The 23,571-nt window shown below is 44.8% G+C and overlaps 1 protein-coding gene across 7 annotated transcripts in view; it reads left to right on the top strand.

The window, feature by feature from the left end:
• SIPA1L1 (signal induced proliferation associated 1 like 1) overlaps window positions 1-23,571 on the top strand; it is a 396,543-nt gene that overhangs the window by 322,653 nt on the left and 50,319 nt on the right. For all 7 annotated transcript variants that reach the window (XM_063947278.1, XM_063947276.1, XM_063947275.1 and 4 more), the window contains 3 exons: window positions 3,807-3,964; window positions 5,890-6,466; window positions 13,407-13,681. In XM_063947278.1, the coding sequence (XP_063803348.1) occupies window positions 3,807-3,964; window positions 5,890-6,466; window positions 13,407-13,681 (1,010 nt within the window). The remainder of the gene's footprint in view (window positions 1-3,806; window positions 3,965-5,889; window positions 6,467-13,406; window positions 13,682-23,571) is intronic.

Below are 23,571 nucleotides of genomic sequence, written 5' to 3'. Positions count from 1 at the left end.
CGGGCATGGTAGATGCTAGAATCAAGTGGGCTAAAGAACCTCTGATGTCAGGAGGAGGAGCTAGGCTGGCGGGACAGTTCTTTCACTATGCACGCCACCCACTACTACCTTTAGTAACCTGGTTGGCGAGCGGAGCAAGCCACCGTGCCCAAAGCGTGGTGAATGAAGCAAGCCCACAAGGGTACATTTCGGGTACCCTGTTCGGCCCTGGTGATGTCAGAGGTTCTTTCTCCAACTGGGTTTTAGCCATAACCTAACGGGTATCGGCTCGGGGGTGGTAGCGGACATTGGCTCGACGGCGGTAGGGGTCATTGGTGGGACTCGGCAGACATTATGGCTGCAGTGCCTCACCAGCCACTGACCTCACCGCACGCCACTGGTACAGCTGCTGCTTATTATCAGGCATTTCTGCAATAGGTGGGTGAATGTTTACTAGCAGGAATTCCCATAAAATGGTACACGTAGATATGTAGATGTCACTAGTTACTTATTGTTATTTCCCTATTCGTGTTCTAGCCTTTGTGTCCCTCTAAATGTCAGCAGATGTGACATTGGTATTACTGTAAAATCACATAAAAGATATGGGTGGTCTTTGATGGGATACGGTCGTTAGGGCATCACCGCTTAGGTTGACCACTTAAGGTCGACATGTACTAGGTCGACAGGTCAAAAGGTCGACATGAGTTTTTCAAAAAAAATTCTTTTTTCGGGGCTTTTTTCATACTTGACGATCCACGTGGACTACGATTGGAATAGTAATTCATGCCGAGCGAAGTGGTGGTGAAGCGAGGCACCTTGCCCGAAGCATGGCGACCGAAGTGAGCTATGCGAGGGGACACGGTGCACTAATTGGGGTTCCCCGTCACTTTACGGAGAAAACAACACCAAAAACAGTCCAAATACTCATGTTGACCTTTTCACCTGTCGATCTAGTGCATGTCGACCTTCAGTGGTCGACCTAAGTTGGGTCGACCCAAAGACCCATACCCGACCCAAAGAACCGGAGTCAATTTGACATGGGCTAGATGAGTGATTCCCAAATACAATCCTCAGGGCACCCCGACATTCCAGGTTTTAAGGATATCCATGCTTAGGCACAGGTGACTTAAATAGTACTTCAGTCAGTTTGATTATACCATCTGTGCACAAGCAGGGATAGCCCTAAAATCTAAACTGTTGGGGTGCCTTGAGGGCCGCGTTTCGGAACCACTGGACTAGATGATAAATGAATCTGGTTCATTTGGGAAATGTCAACGGCCGGATTCAAATCCTATCGCAACCGCTATCTCCTGTCTAAAGTGACTGGGAGATAGAGGGGCGATATTCAAATGTGCCCTGCTATCGCGCTCAAGCGCCTAAACCCGACTAAAGTAATGGACGCGGTCGTGAAGAGACCCGTTTGGATGCCCAAACGGGTCTCGTCACATGCATTTCAGCTCGCTACCGCCAGCGGTAATGAGCTGAAATGAAGGTGTCACACCCGTCCGGCAGTAACATTAGAGTGCCGCCAGCGGGCGCGATGGGGGTGGGAGGAAGGGGGGAACATTTGAATGCTACCCAAAGAGTGGCTTGATGCCGGTAGTGAAAATGTTAATTTGGGGTACAGAAGCCCAAAAGCATTGCATTCATTGTCACTGGCTTGATAACACGGATCTGGAACTTAAGGCCAAATAATGAAATAAATTGAAATAGTATGTAAAGCATTAGCCAATAGTTATACTGTACGATATCTCACTTGTTAGATGAAAATATACTTCTATCTTCATTAAAAAAACAATCACGCGTTTGGTTTCGTGCAGAGAATCTCTTTATATATTTCATGTATTACTTACATCATTTAATCATGAAATTACCCATAAGTGCAGCATCTGGGTGGGCCCGTCAAAGAAAAAGCGGACTTTGATATATAGTATTTATTTTACTGTAGTTCTAAAGAATGATATAAAGCAGTAGAACAAAAGAGAAGCCAGGCTTCTATAGCCTTTATTTGGCCATTTCCACTGTATATGTTCCAGCAGCTATTGTAATCATTTCTGGTGTCTGCTCGAAATGACATTTATATTGTGAATACTGAGGAACACACAATTCTATATCCTGTACATTCATTGTGAATTGGATCGTGGCTGTTTTTTTTTTGTGTGTTTATTGTGTCATTGAGGAAAAGTTGCGTCGGTTAAAGGGAAACATATTTACAAAACACCCGATTGTGTTTTTTTTTTTTTTTTTATAGCAACGAAACCTGAAAAACCTCTTATATGAAACAAAGGACATATATTTGTATAGCAGTAGATCACGATGACATTTAGCTGTGTGCTCGAAAATGCTTTATTGTAGGAACAAAGAGCAAAGAAGTTGGATGCGTTACGTTTGTTTCGCTGTTTGACACCACAGTCTTCCCGTGACAGGAGCCACACATCATTGCTCTGTGCTGCTTACATCATCTGTTTCCTACTGAATTCCCGTCCTAGCGTTGTTACGCTTCCCCTAACACATTCATACGAGAGCATAGGCTTCTGCCTTAAAAAATATCAGCATGGTCAGATACAAAATACTCTGTGCTGCTGTGAGCATTCTGATAATCTTATTGGCTGCCAGCTTGTTCTCTCCCCACACACCTCAAACTGGGGACTTGCAGACAATAACAATAGGAAGCATAGGTCTTAAAATGATGAACTATAGAAGACCGTTATATGCAATTAGTGCCCATCCCTTGGGCATTTGAGATCTTAATGCAATATCTGTCATGTTGAACATGTGTTTTGCTATCTGGAAACTGTGTGCATTAATAGGTTGCTGTTTCGGTTTGCGATACTGCCACTTCCCATTTCCAACCATGAACATCCCGTTAGAAACAAAAATACAATAAAATAATGCTATATTATAGGTAATTATGCAGATCCCACAGCCGTTAAAACAGCCAGCTCCATAGAGAAATAATTACAAGTGCGCTACAGTAAGCGGTTGTCAGCACACGTTGCCATAGGAACGCAAGTCTGGGTCCCTGCTGCTTGCTTTATGCTCACAAATAGAATTTACTGCTGGTGGAGGATAACAAGGGTCCTTCAGAGTTAAATTGGAAATGCATTATTCATTTTAATACAGCGTGTTTTCACATGTTTACGGACAAACACTGCTGTGCCTTCAGGCATCAAAGGAGGTCAGGGACCTGGATCCTTAAATAAAATAGTCAGCCTTTTTGTTTTGGTCAGGTTTACCGAAAAACCACATAAAAGCATTAAGATACAGGTTTTGTTATAAAGGTGGTTAAAGTCCTATTTAACCTGTCTTGGTAACTTTTGGATTTGTATAATGAATGATAAGATGCTATTTTCATCAAATTACTGTATATTCAGGCAAAATGTGTATAATTTGTAGAAGGACCGTTTCATATCACAATTATATGTTCCAGTGAAGAAAAAAGTAAGATTATACTGTATTTGTAATGTTCATTCTGTGTTTACTTAAATAACGCACACCAGTATATACATCGTTGGCAGGCTCCTGATTTTTGCTTTGATACTTGTTAAAATGAGACCTTTCGCACAGCGGTGATACCTAGGGGATGAAGCCCATATCATGTGGCAGGAATGCTTGTGACTTCACCAGACTATTAACATATATATTGCTCTCTGTCTGTATGCCAGTCATAAATGAGACTAAATACTTGTATATTTCTATTCCAACTGTAGTGATGTTCTGCGTTCCTGAATAAAATACTCTGTTCCATTCATTTTGCTGAAGATCTTCTAGAAAGCCATCTATTGTGTCGCTTACATGTCTAAAGCTGTGATTTTCTTTAATTGCAGCTGCTGAGAAAGCGTCACATCGGAAATGATATTGTGACAATAGTGTTTCAAGAGCCTGGAGCCCAGGCGTTCAGCCCCAAGAACATCCGCTCTCATTTCCAACATGTCTTCGTGATTGTAAGAGCTCACAACCCATGTACGGACTCCGTCTATTACAGGTACGATTCCCCCAGTGCATGGCCACTTTGCATAGCACTAATGGATGTGGTGCATCACGCTCTGTGCAGTTGGGGAGAACTCAGCTGTTTTAACTGTTTGCTACCAGACACTACGGAACTATCGGAAATATATCCGGGAGGCACCAGTGTCTACAGTCCAGATCTTTCTCACAGCTAGAAATGACAGATTTGCCCTTTAATGTGGTACAGAGTTCTAGTACTTACTGCCATTGTAAAGGGTACAAATTGTTTTTGTGTGTGTTGTTTATTTAAATAGGACATTTACCACTTTTACTAAATGACGCGATCTTTGTCCTCGGTTTCCTATAGGTTTACACAATCACAGATATTGAGATGTGTATATGTATATCTGTAGCTGTCTGATTACAAAATAGTAAATTTTTGTTTTGTTTCTGACAAAAACACACACACCATATAAATTGGCATATAACACAAAGCTTGATACTTTGTATTTATTTTTTATTTATTTTGTTCTGTTATGATTTCTGTATTATTGTAGGATGTTTGTTTCCACTTAGAGCGCACATTGTGATTAAAAACTTACTGCTGATGTTAACTTTTTATTTTGTTGAAATGTTGGTGAAAGCTTTCAGGCTCTCCGTTTAGGTTTTCATGGAAGGGCTTTAAATATATATTTTTTGTATAATTTAGGACCTGTTTATACTATTGTGACTTCTCTAGTATGAAGTCCATTCTCCATGCTGCCACACAGATCATTGTATTACAGGTATATCACTCTCACACATGTATCCGTCAATTTGGCGCATGGTCCATCTTCTTAAAACCTTAACCTTAACCCAGAGCAGACCTGTTCTCACAAGGTTTAAATATACATATTTAAAAAAATATTCATTGTTTCATTGTTATTTCTTTTGTTTTGTATTTGTCTTTAATGAAATAGTTGTCATTTTAAAGAGGTCTACCAAAAACTGAAGTTTATTTTTTGTTTAGTTTGTATTGATTACCTTCCTTTTAGCCCTTTCCCAGTAGTGGCTCGTTGTATACTATAATTTGTCTGGCCAAGAGCGACCTCGTTTGAAATTGAGCATTCAAAAATACAAGTGGCATTGACAGTTGACTGCTGCACTTTCTTTCTTTCTTTCTTTCTTTCTTTCTTTCTTTCTTTCTTTCTTTCTTTCTTTCTTTCTTTCTTTCTTACCCTTTCTTACCCCTTTCTTTCTTTCTTTCTTTCTTTCTTTCTTTCTTTCTTTCTTTCTTTCTTTCTTTCTTTCTTTCTTTCTTTCTTTCTTTCTTTTTTCTCTTTCTTTCTTTCTTTCTTTCTTTCTTACCCTTTCTTACCCCTTTCTTTCTTTCTTTCTTTCTCTTTCTTTCTTTCTTTCTTTCTTTCTTACCCTTTCTTACCCCTTTCTTTCTTTCTTTCTTTCTCTTTCTTTCTTTCTTTCTTTCTTTCTTTCTTTCTTTCTTTCTTTCTTTCTTTCTTTCTTTCTTTCTTTCTTTCTTTCTTTCTTTCTTTCTTTCCCTTTCTTTCTTTCCCTTTCTTTCTTTCCCTTTCTTTCTTTCCCTTTCTTTCTTTCCCTTTCTTTCTTTCTTTCTTTCTTTCTTTCTTTCTTTCTTTCTTTCTTTCTTTCTTTCTTTCTTTCTATCTTTCTTTCTTTCTTTCTATCTTTCTTTCTTTCTTTTTCTCTTTCGTTCTCTCTTTCGTTCTCTTTCTTTTTCTCTCTCTCACACTATTTTGCTGCCAATCGGTTCAAGACCTCCACGTCTAGATATGTTCATTTTGGTCATTTACAAAATTATTACTTTTGTTTAGCACTTGCTGCGAGTGGCAGATAGGCCTTTGTGGGGCCGTTTAATGTTGCTACATACTCTTCATGTAGATGTCAGGATTTTAAAGTCTTAATAATTTGCTGCATCTCATAATTTTATAATTTTTCATACTGCAGTGTTGCTGTTACAAGATCAAGAGATGTACCTGCCTTTGGCCCACCAATCCCCAAAAGTTTTAACTTTCCTAAATCTGCAGTGTTCAGGGACTTCCTTTTAGCAAAAGTTATAAATGCAGAGAATGCTGCTCACAAGTCGGAGAAGTTTCGAGCCATGGCAACGAGGACCCACCAGGAGTACTTGAAAGACCTTGCAGAAAAAAATGTCACCAACACCTCTATCGATTCATCTGGAAAGTTTCCATTCATCTCCCTGGCTTCAAAGAAAAAAGAAAAGGCTAAGCCATACTCATGGGCCGAACTGTACAGCACAGGAGCCATTGTATGGAGCGTCCAGGTTGAAGATTTCAGCAATGCTCTGGAGATAGAATGTGTACTCTGCATCTCAAATGAGATACTGGCTCTGATCGACCATGAAACCAAAACGGTTATATTTAACTGCTCCAGTCGAGATGTTATAGGATGGACATCGAACAACACAACGGTCAAAATTTTCTATGAGAGAGGGGAGTGTGTGTTTATAAGAAGCTACACCACCAATACTGATGAGATAAAAGAAATGGTCAAGAGGCTGGAGGTAAGATCAAGCCGTGTAAAGTATTTCTTAATTCAGATATCTTCTAATGTCAAGTATATAATGTTCTGGTTCTCAACCCTCAAGTTTTCCCAACAGGTCATGTTTTGGGGATGTCTGTGTGTGGACGTAGGTGGGATAATTACTGACCCAGCAAAATGGATGAACTTGCCTGTGCATAATTAAAGACATCCACAAAACATGACCTGTTCGTGGTACTTGTTGACAGGAGTGGTTATCCCCTGGTATAATGTAATCCATTTTCTCTATCGTCCTAGTGGATGCTGGGGTTCCTGAAAGGACCATGGGGAATAGCGGCTCCGCAGGAGACAGGGCACAAAAAGTAAAGCTTTAGGATCAGGTGGTGTGCACTGGCTCCTCCCCCTATGACCCTCCTCCAAGCCTCAGTTAGATTTTTGTGCCCGGCCGAGAAGGGTGCAATCTAGGTGGCTCTCCTAAAGAGCTGCTTAGAAAAGTTTAGCTTAGGTTTTTTATTTTACAGTGAGTCCTGCTGGCAACAGGATCACTGCAACGAGGGACTTAGGGGAGAAGAAGTGAACTCACCTGCGTGCAGGATGGATTGGCTTCTTGGCTACTGGACATTAGCTCCAGAGGGACGATCACAGGTACAGCCTGGATGGTCACCGGAGCCTCGCCGCCGGCCCCCTTGCAGATGCTGAAACGAGAAGAGGTCCAGAATCGGCGGCAGAAGACTCCTCAGTCTTCTTAAGGTAGCGCACAGCACTGCAGCTGTGCGCCATTTTCCTCTCAGCACACTTCACACGGCAGTCACTGAGGGTGCAGGGCGCTGGGAGGGGGGCGCCCTGGGAGGCAAATGAAAACCTTTTTTGGCTAAAAATACCTCACATATAGCCTCCGGGGGCTATATGGAGATATTTAACCCCTGCCAGAATCCGTTAAGAGCGGGAGACGAGGCCGCCGAAAAAGGGGCGGGGCCTATCTCCTCAGCACACAGCGCCATTTTCCCTCACAGAAAGGCTGGAGGGAAGGCTCCCAGGCTCTCCCCTGCACTGCACTACAGAAACAGGGTTAAAACAGAGAGGGGGGGCACTAATTTGGCGTTAGAAATATATAAAAAAGATGCTATAAGGGAAAACACTTATATAAGGTTGTCCCTATATAATTATAGCGTTTTTGGTGTGTGCTGGCAAACTCTCCCTCTGTCTCTCCAAAGGGCTAGTGGGTCCTGTCCTCTATCAGAGCATTCCCTGTGTGTGTGCTGTGTGTCGGTACGTGTGTGTCGACATGTATGAGGACGATGTTGGTGAGGAGGCGGAGCAATTGCCTGTAATGGTGATGTCACTCTCTAGGGAGTCGACACCGGAATGGATGGCTTATTTAGGGAATTACGTGATAATGTCAACACGCGCCAAGGTCGGTTGACGACATGAGACGGCCGACAAACAATTAGTACCGGTCCAGACGTCTCAAAAACACCGTCAGGGGTTTTTAAAACGCCCGTTTACTTTAGTCGGTCGACACAGACAGGGACACTGAATCCAGTGTCGACGGTGAATAAACAAACGTATTCCTTATTAGGGCCACACGTTAAGGGCAATGAAGGAGGTGTTACATATTTCTGATACTACAAGTACCACAAAAGAGGGTATTATGTGGGATGTGAAAAAACTACCGTAGTTTTTCCTGAATCAGATAAATTAAATGAAGTGTGTGATGATGCGTGGGTTCCCCCCGATAGAAAATATGGGCGGTATACCCTTTCCCGCCAGAAGTTAGGGCGCGTTGGGAAACACCCCTTAGGGTGGATAAGGCGCTCACACGCTTATCAGAACAAGTGGCGGTACCGTCTATAGATAGGGCCGTCCTCAAGGAGCCAGCTGACAGGAGGCTGGAAAAATATCATAAAAAGTATATACACACATACTGGTGTTATACTGCGACCAGCGATCGCCTCAGCCTGGATGTGCAGAGCTGGGGTGGCTTGGTCGGATTCCCTGACTAAAAATATTGATACCCTTGACAGGGACAGTATTTTATTGACTATAGAGCATTTAAAGGATGTATTTCTATATATGCGAGATGCACAGAGGGATATTTGCACTCTGGCATCAAGAGTAAGTGCGATGTCCATATCTGCCAGAAGATGTTATGGACACGACAGTGGTCAGGTGATGCAGATTCCAAACGGCACAAAGGTGTATTGCCGTATAAAGGAAGAGGAGTTATTTGGGGTCGGTCCATCGGACCTGGTGGCCACGGCAACTGCTGGAAAATCCACCGTTTTTACCCTAAGTCACATCTCTGCAGAAAAAGACACCGTCTTTTCAGCTTCAGTCCTTTCGTCCCTATAAGAGTCATATCTGCCCAGGGATAGAGGAAAGGGAAGAAGACTGCAGCAGGCAGCCCATTCCCAGGAACAGAAGCGTTCCACCGCTTCTGACAAGCTCTCAGCATGACGCTGAGACCGTACAGGACCCCTGGATCCTACAAGTAGTATCCCAGGGGTACAGTTTGGAATGTCGAGACGTTTCCCCTGCGCAGGCTCCTGAAGTCTGCTTTACCAAGGTCTCCCTCCGACAAGGAGGCAGTATGGGAAAAAATTCACGAGCTGTATTCCCAGCAGGTGATAATTAAATTACCCCTCCTACAACAAGAAAAGGGGGTATTATTCCACACTATATTGTGGTACTGAAGCCAGAAGGCTAGGTGAGACCTATTCTAAATCTAAAAAAATTTGAACACTTTCAAAGGTTCAAATCAAGATGGAGTCACTCAGAGCAGTGATAACGAACCGGGAAGAAGGGGACTATCTGGTGTCCCGAGACATCAGGGATGCTTACCTCCATGTCCAAAATTTGCCCTTATCACTAAGGGTACCTCAGGTTCGTGGTACAGAACTGTCACTATCAGTTTCAGACGCTGCCGTTTGGATTGTCTACGGCACCCCGGGTCTTTACCAAGGTAATGGCCGAAATGATGGTTCTTCTTCGAAGAAAAGGCGTCTTAATTATCCCTTACTTGGACGATCTCCTGATAAGGGCAAAGTCCAGGGAACAGTTGGAGGTCGGAGTAGCACTATCTCGGATACTGTTACAACAGCAGGAGTGGATTCTAAATATTCCAAAATCGCAGCTGATCCCGACAACAAGTCTCCTGTGCTTAGGGATGATTCTGGACACAGTCCAGAAAAAGGTGTTTCTCCCGGAAGAGAAAGCCAGGGAGTTATCCGAGCTAGTCAGGAACCTCCTAAAATCAGTGCATCATTGCACAAGGGCCATGGTAAAAAAAAATGGTGACTTCCTTCGAAGCAATTCCAGTCGGCAGATTTCATGCAAGAACTTTTCAGTGGGATCTGCTGGACAAATGGTCCGGATCGCATCTTCAGATGCATCAGCGGATAACCCTATATCCAAGGACAAGGGTGTCTCTCCTGTGGTGGTTACAGAGTGCTCATCTTCTAGAGGGCCGCAGATTCGGCATTCAGTTTTGGATGTTGGTGACCACGGAGGCCAGCCCGAGAGGCTGGGGAGCAGTCACACAAGGAAAAAATTTCCAGGGAGTGTGATCAAGTCTGGAGATTTTTCTCCACATAAATATAGCTAAGGGTAAATTTATAATGCTCTAAGCTTAGCAAGACCTCTGCTTCAAGGTCAGCCGGTATTGATCCAGTGGGATAAAACATCACGGCAGTCGCCCACGTAAATAGACAGGGCGGCACAAGAAGCAGGAGGGCAGTGGCAAAAACTGCAAGGACTTTTCGCTGGGCGGAAAATCATGTGATAACACTGTCAGCAGTGTTTCATTCCGGGAATGGAAACTGGGAAGCAGACTTCCTCAGTAGGCACGACCTCCACCCGGCAGAGTGGGAACTTCATGGGGAAGTTTTCCACATAATTGTAAACCGTTGGGAATTACCAAAGGTGGACATGATGGCGTCCCGTCTGAACAAAAAACGGGACAGGTATTGCGCCAGGTTAAGAGACCCTCAGGCAATAGCTGTGGACGTTCTGGTAACACCGTGGGTGTACCAGTCGGTGTATGTGTTCCATCCTCTGCTTTTCATACCTACGGTACTGAGAATTATAAGACGTAGAGGAGTAAGAACTATACTCATGGCTCCGGATTGGCCAAGAAGGACTTGGTACCCGGTACTTCAAGAGATGCTCACAGAGGACTTATGGCCTCTGCCGCTAAGAAGGGACTTGTTTCAGCAAGTACCATGTCTGTTCCAAGACTTACCGCAGCTGCGTTTGACGGCATGGCGGTGGAACGCCGGATCCTAAGGGAAAAGGCATTCAGGAAGAGGTCATTCCTACCCTGGTCAAAGCCAGAAAGGAGGTGACCGTACAACATTATCACCACATGTGGCGAAAATATGTTGCGTGGTGTGAGGCCAGGAAGGCCCCACGAAGAAATTTCAACTCGGTCGATTCCTGCATTTCTTGCAAACAGGAGTGTCTATGGGCCTCAAATTGGGGTCCATTAAGGTTCAAATTTCGGCCCTGTCGATTTTTCTTCCAGAAAGAATTGGCTTCAGTTCCTGAAGTCCAGAAGTTTGTCAAGGGAGTATTGCATATACAACCCCCTTTTGTGCCTCCAGTGGCACTGTGGGATCTCAACGTAGTTCTGGGATTCCTCAAAACACATTGGTTTAAAACCAGTCAAATCTGTGGATTTGAAGCATCTCACATGAAAAGTGAACATGCTCTTGGACCTGGCCTGGACCAGGCGAGTGTCAAATTGGTGGTTTTTTTCTCAAAAAAGCCCATATCTGTTTGTCCATTCGGACAGGGCAGAGCTGCGGACTCGTCCCCAGTTCTCTCCCTAAGGTGGTGTCAGTGTTTCACCTGAACCAGCTTATTGTGGTGTCTTGCGCCTACTAGGGACTTGGAGGACTCCAAGTTGCTAGATGAGGTCAGGGCCCTGAAAATATAGGTTCCAGGACGGCTGGAGTCAGGAAAACTGACTTGCTGTTATCCTGTATGCACCCAACAAACTGGGTGCTCTTGCTTTTAAGCAGACTTTTGCTAGTTGGATGTGTAATACAATTCAGCTTGCACATTCTGTGGCAGGCCTGCCACAGCCAAAATATGTAAATGCCCATTCCACAAGGAAGGTGGGCTCATCTTGGGCGGCTGCCCGAGGGGTCTCGGCTTTACAACTTTGCCGAGCGGCTATTTAGTCAGGGGCAAACACGTTTGTAAAATCCTACAAATTTGATACCCTGGCTAAGGAGGACCTGGAGTTCTCTCATTCGGTGCTGCAGAGTCATCCGCACTCTCCCGCCCGTTTGGGAGCTTTGGTATAATCCCCATGGTCCTTTCAGGAACCCCAGCATCCACTAGGACGATAGAGAAAATAAGAATTTACTTACCGATAATTCTATTTCTCGGAGTCCGTAGTGGATGCTGGGCGCCCATCCCAAGTGCGGATTATCTGCATTACTTGTACATAGTTACAAAAATCGGGTTATTATTGTTGTGAGCCATCTTTTCAGAGGCTCCGCTGTTATCATACTGTTAACTGGGTTCAGATCACAGGTTGTACAGTGTGATTGGTGTGGCTGGTATGAGTCTTACCCGGGATTCATAAATCCTTCCTTATTGTGTACGCTCGTCCGGGCACAGTACCTAACTGAGGCTTGGAGGAGGGTCATAGGGGGAGGAGCCAGTGCACACCACCTGATCCTAAAGCTTTACTTTTTGTGCCCTGTCTCCTGCGGAGCCGCTATTCCCCATGGTCCTTTCAGGAACCCCAGCATCCACTACGGACTCCGAGAAATAGAATTATCGGTAAGTAAATTCTTATTATCTAGACATCATTCACATTAATTGGTCAATGCACAGGAGGTGCCAGAGATTTTGGGTAATACACATTACAAGTAATAATTAATGGAGTAATGATTAATTTGTTAGTATGTGTATAATGGTTCTTCTGCAGACCAGTGAATTTTTGGGTTACATACGTGTTACTTACGGAACGGGATGCCGGCTGTTAATATCCTCACAGCAGCGTCCCGTCCGCTAGAATGCCGGTAGCAGGGCGGGCACTAAGAATCCCCTTGCAGGCTCTACACAAGATCTATTCCAACTCTGGGTGTCGTAGACACCCACGAGTGGGAATAGCCCTGGTGCGCTGGGATATTCTGGCTGTCTGTATTGTCGGCTGTGGGGATTTCGGCATCTGTATCCTGACCGCCGGGATCCCGACACGCCAGTAAATTAACCGCTTCCCAGATTTTTAATATTAGATTTCATTAGATTTTTTTTAAAGCTGATACAAGTAATGCTTTTTGATACAGGTTGAGTATCTCATATCCAAATGTTCCGAAATACGGAATTTTTTTAGTGAGATAGTGAGACGTTTGTTTTCTGATGGCTCAATGTACACAAACTTTGTTTAATACACAAAGTTATTAAAAATATTGGGGCAGATGTATTAACCTGGAGAAGGCATAAGGAAGTGATAAACCAGTGATATGTGCAAGGTGATAAAGGCAGCAGCCAATCAGATCCTAACTGTTGATTTACATATTGGAGCTGATTGGCTGGTACCTTTATCACCTTGCACTTATCACTGGTTTATCACTTCCTTATGCCTTCTCCAGGTTAATACATCTGCCCCATTGTATTAAATGCCCCTCAGGCTGTGTGTATAAGATGTATATGAAACATAAATGTATTCTGTGCTTAGACTTGGGTCCCATCGCCATGATATCTCATTATGGTATGCAATCATTCCAAAATACGGAAGAATCCGATATCCAAAATACTTCTGGTCCCAAGCATTTTGGATATGGGATACTCAACCTGTATTTATTTTTTTACATCCTTTTTCTACATTTTTTTTGCATCCTTTAGTGCCTTTTATTGTCTGTATACCTTTATACCTCAATTTTGAGTTACTTTTAAGTAGTATTACGGTACTATTATTATTATTATTATTATTCTTTACATTTCAGATTGTTACAAAAGGATGTGAGACCGTGGAAATGACTCTGAGAAGGAACGGTTTGGGACAGCTTGGATTCCATGTAAACTATGAAGGGATTGTTGCAGAGGTAGAGCCCTACGGCTATGCTTGGCAGGCCGGCTTAAGACAAGGAAGCCGGCTGGTTGAAATTTGTAAAGTTGCAGTGGCCACTTTGAGCCACGAGCAGATGATTGACCTTCTCAGGACATCGGTAACAGTTAAAGTTGTCATCATCCCACCCCATGACGAGGGCATTCCACGCAGGTATTCATTCTGTTATTTGTCCATTACATTATCCCAACTTGATTGAAAAGTGTATGCATTTATGTTCAGATTTTCTAAACATCGGCAAACCGAATTATTGGCTATGGGTCATCTCGTTTAATGTTTAAAAAGCCTAAGACTAGTTAGTGTCTACTGTACTGTTGTAATAAATATACATTATCCAGTATACAGGGATATAGCTTTTTCAGTAACTTCACTTAATGATGATTTTACCTTCTTAACAACAACTGTATCCATGGCAATAAGCTGGTCTGTAGTGGTTTTTTTCCATGGTTTCTGATGGTGCTAAGGTCATTTATATGCAACCTACTGGTCATATGGTAGCGACATTGTGTTTTGTGAGTTTTCAACTGAGATTTCCAGGCAAGAGTTGTGCTTCAAGTATTAGAAGTCCTATCAGTGTATTGTGTAGTGATTTTAAAGTGGGGAAAATCAATTAGGGTGGAGTTGGCCTTTACGTGTTTGTTAAACTGTATCAACTGAGGGAGGGGGATTTCCCCAATTGATATGAGTGGTATTGTGTTACGTTAGTGTGCATGTCATGGTGCAAAATATGTACGTAACTATTAATTGAGCTTAGTGTGACAAAAATGTTGACTTGTGCAGAGCAATCCAATGGAAAGTATAAAATTGCCTTGCCCGTCACATATAGGGATCTATTTACTAAAGTGGACGGAGATAAAGGACCAGCCAATCAGCTCCTAGCTGTCATTTTTCAAACCCAGCCTGTGACATGGCAATTAGGAGCTGATTGGCTGGTACTTTATCTGCGTCCACTTTATCATCATTCAAGGTTTAGTAAATAGGCCCCATAGTCCGTAGGACAGCAGTTCAGCCCATGTCTACTGCATCGTGCGCTGCCCATAATTTACAACCTTCTAACAGCAAAGGTTTCTGCACTGCTTACACATCCCAGTGCCAGCATATACCACATACTATGGGCACATGATAAACAGCCCAGTGACCTATGTGTAAGCATATGAAACACGTTTATGCCAGTCTTCAGAGTACTATGACTGCTTCCAATATGCCCCGTGCCCACTCTTAGAGCTGCCCATTTCACATCATAACATTCTCAAGCCTAACACAGTGCTGTTTTATACCACCTATGTACAGCTCAGTGCCCAGCATAGTACTGTATACTGTATACACACCATAGTACTCACCGCGCAGCGGGCTCGGTGGCTCACTGCGCTCGCCACATGTTCTATTTCCACTCTATTGGTGGCGTGGACACCCACGAGTGGGAATCGTTCCTGTTAGTCTGCATGCCGACTGTCTGGATTTCAAGAGGTCGGTATACTGAACCCCTGTTGACGCAGAACAAAAAAAAATAATCACCAACCTCAATATTCTACAAATCCAAATGTATCCTTATTTATCCATCACTTACACGCAATATGGCTCCAGACACATGTAAGGGAATTCTAATGTTATCGCCCCCGATGTCCCGTCTAAACCCATTACTGATGGCGTTGACCGCGTAAAACGGCTAAACCCAATTAAACTAATGGGCGCAATCAGGAAAAGTGCTGTTTGGGCACGGATCACTTTTCGTACATTTCAACTTGCCACCTCCGGCGGGTGTGAGCTGAAATGTAGACGCCGGAACTACAGTACATTAGAATTGCTCCGTTCGACGCCATCTAGTTAGTTCCGGACAAACAAAAACAACAACATTTGAACTCCGCCCATGCTGTGACTTTTTCTGCGCCGTGTGTACCGATTCCCAGACTTTCGTGCCCATTTCTTAATTTTCTTATTCACATTGTAGCTGTATCCAAAGTCACTCCTAGAGCAATGGGCATTTAGGATTTTCGTGATAAAGAACAACACTGCAGGGTGCAGCTCATGCATATCATTACTCAGTCTTTTGTCTATTTCCGCAGGTTTGTGTCTGAGTCACTTGTCATTTCCACTTATGCATTGTACATCTGCATATAAGCTGCACATTTGGTACCAAACCGCGCAACATTCCCGCATTCTGTGGTGCCCTGTATGAGGCTGTGTGATGTGAGGAGAGGTGTACGGGGATACATCTGCATAGAAAAAAATGCTCTTTATATTAGTCGTGAATGTCCAGACTTCACCTGAATTCTATGAGCTATTTTGTAGCATCATGGAAGTTGTAGTTTGACATAAGATGGCATACTGAAGTCTTGTCTCTCTGACAGATATACAAAAGACAGAGGCCCTCATTCCGAGTTGTTCGCTCGCAAGCTGCTTTTAGCAGCTTTGCACACGCTAAGCCGCCGCCTACTGGGAGTGAATCTTAGCTTATCAAAATTGCGATCGAAAGATTAGCAGAATTGTGAATAGACACTTCTTAGCAGTTTCTGAGTAGCTCCACACTTACTCGGCAACTGCGATCAGTTCAGTCAGTTTCGTTCCTGGTTTGACGTCACAAACACTCCCAGCGTTCGGCCAGACACTCCTCCGTTTCTCCAGCCACTCCCGCATTTTTCCGCACACACCCATAAAAAGGCCAGTTTCCGCCCAGAAACACCCACTTCCTGTCAATCACATTACGATCACCAGAACGAAGAAAAAACCTCGTAATGCCGTGAGTAAAATACCTAACTGCATAGCAAATTTACTTGGCGCAGTCGTACTGTGGACATTGCGCATGCGCATTAGCGACTAATCGCTCCGTTGCGAGAAAAATATAATGAACGAACAACTCGGAATGACCCCCAGAGTCTGTTACTGGTGGTGACCCTATTTTAAATTGATCAAATGCGATTCTGCGCTAATGAAGTCTGCAATGGAAGGAGTCACGACACATGTAATAATTACATTAAATAATTCCATTTATTCCTATTACAAAATAGCAACCGGTTGTCAAATAGTATGTACAATACTTTATTAAAATTACTATTAAATATTTTAAATGTTCAGTTTGTATAACCTATATTAATAATCAAACACTATAATAAAGGCTCTTAAGGAGGTGGATTGTGTCAAGAGTTTACCTCATTAATGAGTAAAAGAGCGTCCCATTGAGGGCTTAAAAAATCCAAAGAAAGTTGATTAGTTTCAAACCCCACCCCTGCAGCCTAACCCTAGCCCATCTACAGCCTGAACCTAATGTCCCCCCCCCCCCCCCCTCCCCTCCCCCATGTCCTCATTCTGAATACCATCATTTAGGGTACCAGCGCCAACATTGTAATCCTTGTCGGGATTCCGAAACTCTGAGACGCTGACCACACCTCATTTACTGAGCTATCAGTGTAGTATCACCTTCATTTCTCTAACGTCCTAAGTGGATGCTGGGGACTCCGTAAGGACCATGGGGAATAGCGGCTCCGCAGGAGACTGGGCACATCTAAAGAAAGCTTTAGGACTATCTGGTGTGCACTGGCTCCTCCCCCTATGACCCTCCTCCAAGCCTCAGTTAGATCTCTGTGCCCGAACGAGAAGGGTGCAGAGATGGGTCCCAGAGCCGCGCCGCCGGCCCCCTTACAGAGCCAGAAGGCAGAAGAGGTCCGGAAAATCGGCGGCAGAAGACGTCCTGTCTTCAACAAGGTAGCGCACAGCACTGCAGCTGTGCGCCATTGCTCTCAGCACACTTCACACTCCGGTCACTGAGGGTGCAGGGCGCTGGGGGGGGGGCGCCCTGAGACGCAATAAAAACACCTTGGATGGCAAAAAAATGCATCACATATAGCTCCTGGGCTATATGGATGCATTTAACCCCTGCCAGAATACATAGAAAAACGGGAGATAAGGCCGCCGATAAGGGGGCGGAGCCTATCTCCTCAGCACACTGGCGCCATTTTCCCTCACAGCTCCGTTGGAGGGAAGCTCCCTGGCTCTCCCCTGCAGTCACTACACTACAGAAAGGGTTAAAAAAGAGAGGGGGGCACTAATTAGGCGCAGTATTAACTATACAGCAGCTATAAGGGGAAAAACACTTATATAAGGTTATCCCTGTATATATATATAGCGCTCTGGTGTGTGCTGGCAAACTCTCCCTCTGTCTCCCCAAAGGGCTAGTGGGGTCCTGTCCTCTATCAGAGCATTCCCTGTGTGTGTGCTGTATGTCGGTACTTTTGTGTCGACATGTATGAGGAGAAAAATGATGTGGAGACGGAGAAGATTGCCTGTAATAGTGATGTCACCCCCTAGGGGGTCGACACCTGAGTGGATGAACTGTTGGAAGAAATTACGTGACAGTGTCAGCTCTGTATAAAAGACAGTGTTGACATGAGACAGCCGGCTACTCAGCTTGTGCCTGTCCAGACGTCTCATAGGCCGTCAGGGGCTCTAAAGCGCCCATTACCTCAGATGGCAGATATAGACGCCGACACGGATACTGACTCCAGTGTCGACGGTGAAGAGACATATGTGACTTCCAGTAGGGCCACACGTTACATGATTGAGGCAATGAAAAATGTTTTACACATTTCTGATAATACGAGTACCACCAAAAAGGGGTATTATGTTCGGTGAGGAAAAACTACCTGTAGTTTTCCTGAATCTGAGAAATATTAAATGAGGTGTGTGATGATGCGTGGGTTTCCCCCGATAACAACTGATAATTTCTAAAATGTTATTGGCATTATATCCTTTCCCGCCAGAGGTTAGGGTGCGTTGGGAAACACCCCCTAGGGTGGATAAAGCGCTCACACGCTTGTAAGGGCTCTACCCTCTCCTGAGATGGCTGCCCTTAAGGATCCTGCTGATAGAAAGCAGGAGGGTATCCTAAAATGTATTTACACACATACTGGTGTTATACTGCGACCAGCAATCGCCTCAGCCTGGATGTGCAGTGCTGGGTTGGCGTGGTCGGATTCCCTGACTGAAAATATTGATACCCTAGATAGGGACAGTATATTTTTGCCTATAGAGCATTTAAAAGATGCATTTCTATATATGCGTGATGCACAGCGGAATATTTGCCGACTGGCATCAAGTCAAGTGCGTTGTCCATTTCTACCAGTAGAGGGTTATGGACACGTCAGTGGTCAGGTGATGCGTATTCCAAACGGCATTTGGAAGTATTGCCTTATTAAGGGGAGGAGTTATTTAGGGTCGGTCTTTCAGACCTGGTGGCCACGGCAACAGCTGGGAAATCCACGTTTGTACCCCAGGTCGCCTCTCAACATGAGAAGACGCCGTATTATCAGGCGCAGTCTTTTCGTGGACAAGCGGGCAAAAGGTTCCTCATTTCTGCCCCGTGACAGAGGGAGAGGAAAAAGGCTGCAGAAATCAGCCAGTTCCCAGGAACAGAAACCCTCTCCCGCCTCAGCCAAGCCCTCAGTATACGCTGGGGCTTTACAAGCAGAATCAGGCACGGTGGGGGGCCCGTCTCAATGAATTTCAGCGCGCAGTGGGCTCACTCGCAAGTAGACCCCTGGATCCTTCAGGTGATATCTCAGGGGTACAAATTAGAATTCGAGACGTCTCCCCCTCGCCGTTTCCTAAAGTCGGCTTTACCGATGTCTCCTTCTGACAGGGAGACAGTTTTGGAAGCCATTCACAAGCTGTATTCCCAGCAGGTGATAATCAAGATACCCCTCCTGCAACAGGCAACGGGGTATTATTCCACACTGTTGTGGTACCGAAGCCGGACGGCTCGGTGAGACCGATTCTAAATCAAAAATCTTTGAACACTTACATACAGAGGTTCAAATTCAAGATTGAGTCACTCAGAGCAGTGATTGCGAACCTGGAAGAAGGGGACTACATGATGTCTCGGGACATCAAGGATGCTTACCTTCATGTCAAAATTTACCCTTCTCACCAAGGGTACCTCAGGTTTATGGTACAGAACTGTCACTATCAGTTCAGACGCTGCCGTATGGATGGTCCACGGCACCCCGGGTCTTTACCAAGGTAATGGCCGAAATGATGATATTCCTTCGAAGGAAGGGAATTTTAGTTATCCCTTACTTGGACAATTCCCTGATAAGGGTAAGATCCAGGGAACAGTTGGAGGTCGGTGTAGCACTATCTCAGGTAGTGTTGCGGCAGCACGATTGGATTCTCAATATTCCAAAATCGCAGCTGGTTCCGACGACTTGTCTTCTGTTCCTAGGGATGATCCTGGACACAGTCTAGAAAAAGGTGTTTCTCCCGGAGGAGAAGGCCAGGGAGTTATCCGAGCTAGTCAGGAACCTCCTAAAACCGAGCCAAGTCTCAGTGCATCAATGCACAAGGGTTCTGGGTAAAATGGTGGCTTCCTACGAAGCAATCCCATTCGGCAGATTCCACGCAAGAACTTTCCAGTGGGACCTGCTGGACAAATGGTCCGGGTCGCATCTTCAGATGCATCAGCGGATAACCCTGTCACCATGGACAAGGGTGTCCCTCCTGTGGTGGTTGCAGAGTGCTCATCTTCTAGAGGGCCGCAGATTCGGCATTCAGGACTGGGTCCTGGTGACCACGGATGCCAGCCTGCGAGGCTGGGGAGCAGTCACACAGGGAAGGAATATCCAGGGCTTATGGTCAAGCCTGGAGACATCACTTCACATAAATATCCTGAAGCTAAGGGACATTTACAATGCTCTAAGCTTAGCAAGACCTCTGCTTCAAGGTCAGCCGGTGTTGATCCAGTCGGACAACATCACGGCAGTCACCCACGTAAACAGACAGGGTGGCACAAGAAGCAGGAGGGCAATGGCAGAAGCTGCAAGGATTCTTCGCTGGGCGGAAAATCATGTGATAGCACTGTCGGCAGTATTCATTCCGGGAGTGGACAACTGGGAAGCAGACTTCCTCAGCACGACCTCCACCCGGGAGAGTGGGGACTTCACCCAGAAGTCTTCCACATGATTATAAACCATTGGGAAAAACTCGACAGGTATTGCGCCAGGTCCAGGGACCCTCAGGCAATAGCTGTAGACGCTCTGGTAACACCGTGGGTGTACCAGTCAGGGTATGTGTTCCCTCCTCTGCCTCTCATACCCAAGGTACTGAGATTGATAAGATGGAGAGGAGTAAGCACTATATTCGTGGCTCCGGATTGGCCAAGAAGGACTTGGTAACCGGAACTTCAAGAGATGCTCACGGAGGATCCGTGGCCTCTACCTCTAAGAAGGGACCTGCTCCAGCAAGGACCCTGTCTGTTCCAAGACTTACCGCGGCTGCGTTTGACGGCATGGCGGTTGAACGCCGGATCCTGAAGGAAAAAAGGCATTCCGGATGAAGTCATCCCTATCCTGATCAAAGCCAGGAAGGATGTAACCGCAAAAACATTATCACCGAAATTGGCGAAAATATGTTGCGTGGTGCGAGGCCAGTAAGGCCCGATGGAGGAAATTCAACTGGGTCGATTCCTACATTTCCTGCAAACAGGAGTGTCTATGGGCCTGAAATTGGGGTCCATTAAGGTTCAAATTTCGGCCCTGTCAATTTTCTTCCAAAAAGAACTAGCTTCAGTCCCTGAAGTTCAGACGTTTGTAAAAGGGGTACTGCATATACAGCCTCCTTTTGTGCCTCCAGTGGCACTTTGGGATCTCAATGTAGTTTTGGGTTCCAAAAGTCACATTGGTTTGAACCACTTAAATCTGTGGAGTTAAAATATCTCACATGGAAAGTGGTCATGCTGTTGGCCCTGGCCTGGGCCAGGCGCGTGTCAGAATTGGCGGCTTTATCCTGAAAAAGCCCTTATCTGATGTTCCATTCGGACAGGGCGGAATTGAGGACTCGTCCTCAGTTTCTCCCTAAGGTGGTTTCAGCGTTTCACCTGAACCAACCTATTTGTGGTGCCTGCGGCTACTAGGGACTTGGAGGACTCCAAGTTGCTAGACGTTGTCAGGGCCCTGAAAATATATGTTTCCAGGACGGCTGGAGTCAGGAAATCTGACTCGCTGTTTATCCTGTATACACCCAACAAGCTGGGTGCTCCTGCTTCTAAGCAGACTATTGCTCGTTGGATTTGTAGTACAATTCAGCTTGCACATTCTGTGGCAGGCCTGCCACAGCCAAAAATCTGTAAATGCCCACTCCACAAGGAAGGTGGGCTCATCTTGGGCGGCTGCCCGAGGGGTCTCGGCTTTACAACTTTGCCGAGCAGCTACTTGGTCAGGAGCAAATACGTTTGTAAAATTCTACAAAATTGATATCCTGGCTGAGGAGGACCTGGAGTTCTCTCATTTGGTGCTGCAGAGTCATCCGCACTCTCCCGCCCGTTTGGGAGCTTTGGTATAATCCCCATGGTCCTTACGGAGTCCCCAGCATCCACTTAGGACGTTAGAGAAAATAAGAATTTACTTACCGATAATTCTATTTCTCATAGTCCGTAGTGGATGCTGGGCGCCCATCCCAAGTGCGGATTGTCTGCAATACTGGTACATAGTTATTGTTACCAAAAAATCGGGTTATTGCTGTAGTGAGCCATCTTTTCTAGAGGCTCCTCTGTTATCATGCTGTTAACTGGGTTCAGATCACAAGTTGTACGGTGTGATTGGTGTGGCTGGTATGAGTCTTACCCGGGATTCAAAATCCTTCCTTATTGTGTACGCTCGTCCGGGCACAGTATCCTAACTGAGGCTTGGAGGAGGGTCATAGGGGGAGGAGCCAGTGCACACCAGATAGTCCTAAAGCTTTCTTTAGATGTGCCCAGTCTCCTGCAGAGCCGCTATTCCCCATGGTCCTTACGGAGTCCCCAGCATCCACTACGGACTATGAGAAATAGAATTATCGGTAAGTAAATTCTTATTATAACTTGGCTACAAAAATATAATCACTTTCATTTAGTCTGTGCTTAATGTGCCATCAGCAGTAACTGTGACCAAACTGGATTCGGTATGAAATCCCGTCGGTCAGGAGACCAACGCCAGAATACCGACAGCAGGAATCCCGCAGAGGGTCCACTCACGGTCTTGATGCACTCGCCGCACTTCGGGCCCGGTGGCGAGATTTGCCCGCCACAGTATTATAGTCCTCCTCAGGTGGTGGCGCGTGCCACCACCCGAGTGAGAAATCTGGGCTTCTTTCAGGATTCCGATCGCTGGCATTTCCCCGGCTGTCGGGATTCTGGCATCTGTATCCTGACCACCGGCATCCCGTCAGCCGATAAATTAAACCGCACCCCACCAAAACCACCTTTCACCACAGTTATTATGCTGTAAAGACGTGATAGTATACTCTGGATGACATATGGAGGATGTAACCTATTAGTGTCTGTATACAGTATACTTACAAGTTAAAGTATCGTGCAATTGTATAAGTAACTGGTTCCTTTTATAAGATATAGAGATATAGGAAACATTTAATATCGGTCATGTGACTTTTCTCTCATCACAAAACTATTTTTTTATTTTATTTTTTTACAATAACCTGACTCCATTGATGTGTGAAAGTTTACGTTATTGCAGATGTTTTCTCCAGTGTATCATAAGCAGCGTTATCTTGGAAATTACGTGATTAGGCAGAGCTTTATGTAAAGTCTATTATGTATTTGTTTCTCTGTTGTGAGTTGACATTTTTCTTCATGTGAATAAGTTGTTGTTTTGTATGTTTTGCTGTTCTCTACTGAATATCAAGGGATACGCAATTATAACTATAGTACAATAAAAGCGAAGCATTAAAAATGTGTTGGTATTGAATGTGTCTACAAAAAAGGTATCCCCTTCTTCTCTTTCCTTTCCTTCAACTAATGGTATTCTAGACTGTGCATCAACCCCTATTGTGCTTAGATAGTTGTAATATATACGGTATAATTCTTAGCAGAGCATAAAAACACTTCTTCCCCCCCCCCCCCCCCCCGCTCCCAATCTTATCCGAGTGGATTTAGAACACTTACTATGGGGTCATGCTGAAGACTTTAATAGTGTAGTTACCTACAATGTCACCAACATTTATTTGGGAACAAATAAAGTAAAAAAAAAAGTAGAGACTAGTTTATAACAGACAGGCAGAGG

This window comes from Pseudophryne corroboree, chromosome 12 (genome assembly GCF_028390025.1).
Source record: "Pseudophryne corroboree isolate aPseCor3 chromosome 12, aPseCor3.hap2, whole genome shotgun sequence".
Lineage (NCBI taxonomy): Eukaryota > Metazoa > Chordata > Amphibia > Anura > Myobatrachidae > Pseudophryne > Pseudophryne corroboree.
Note: the sequence above shows the minus strand (reverse complement) of the source record. Positions and strands in the feature narration are given on the sequence as shown.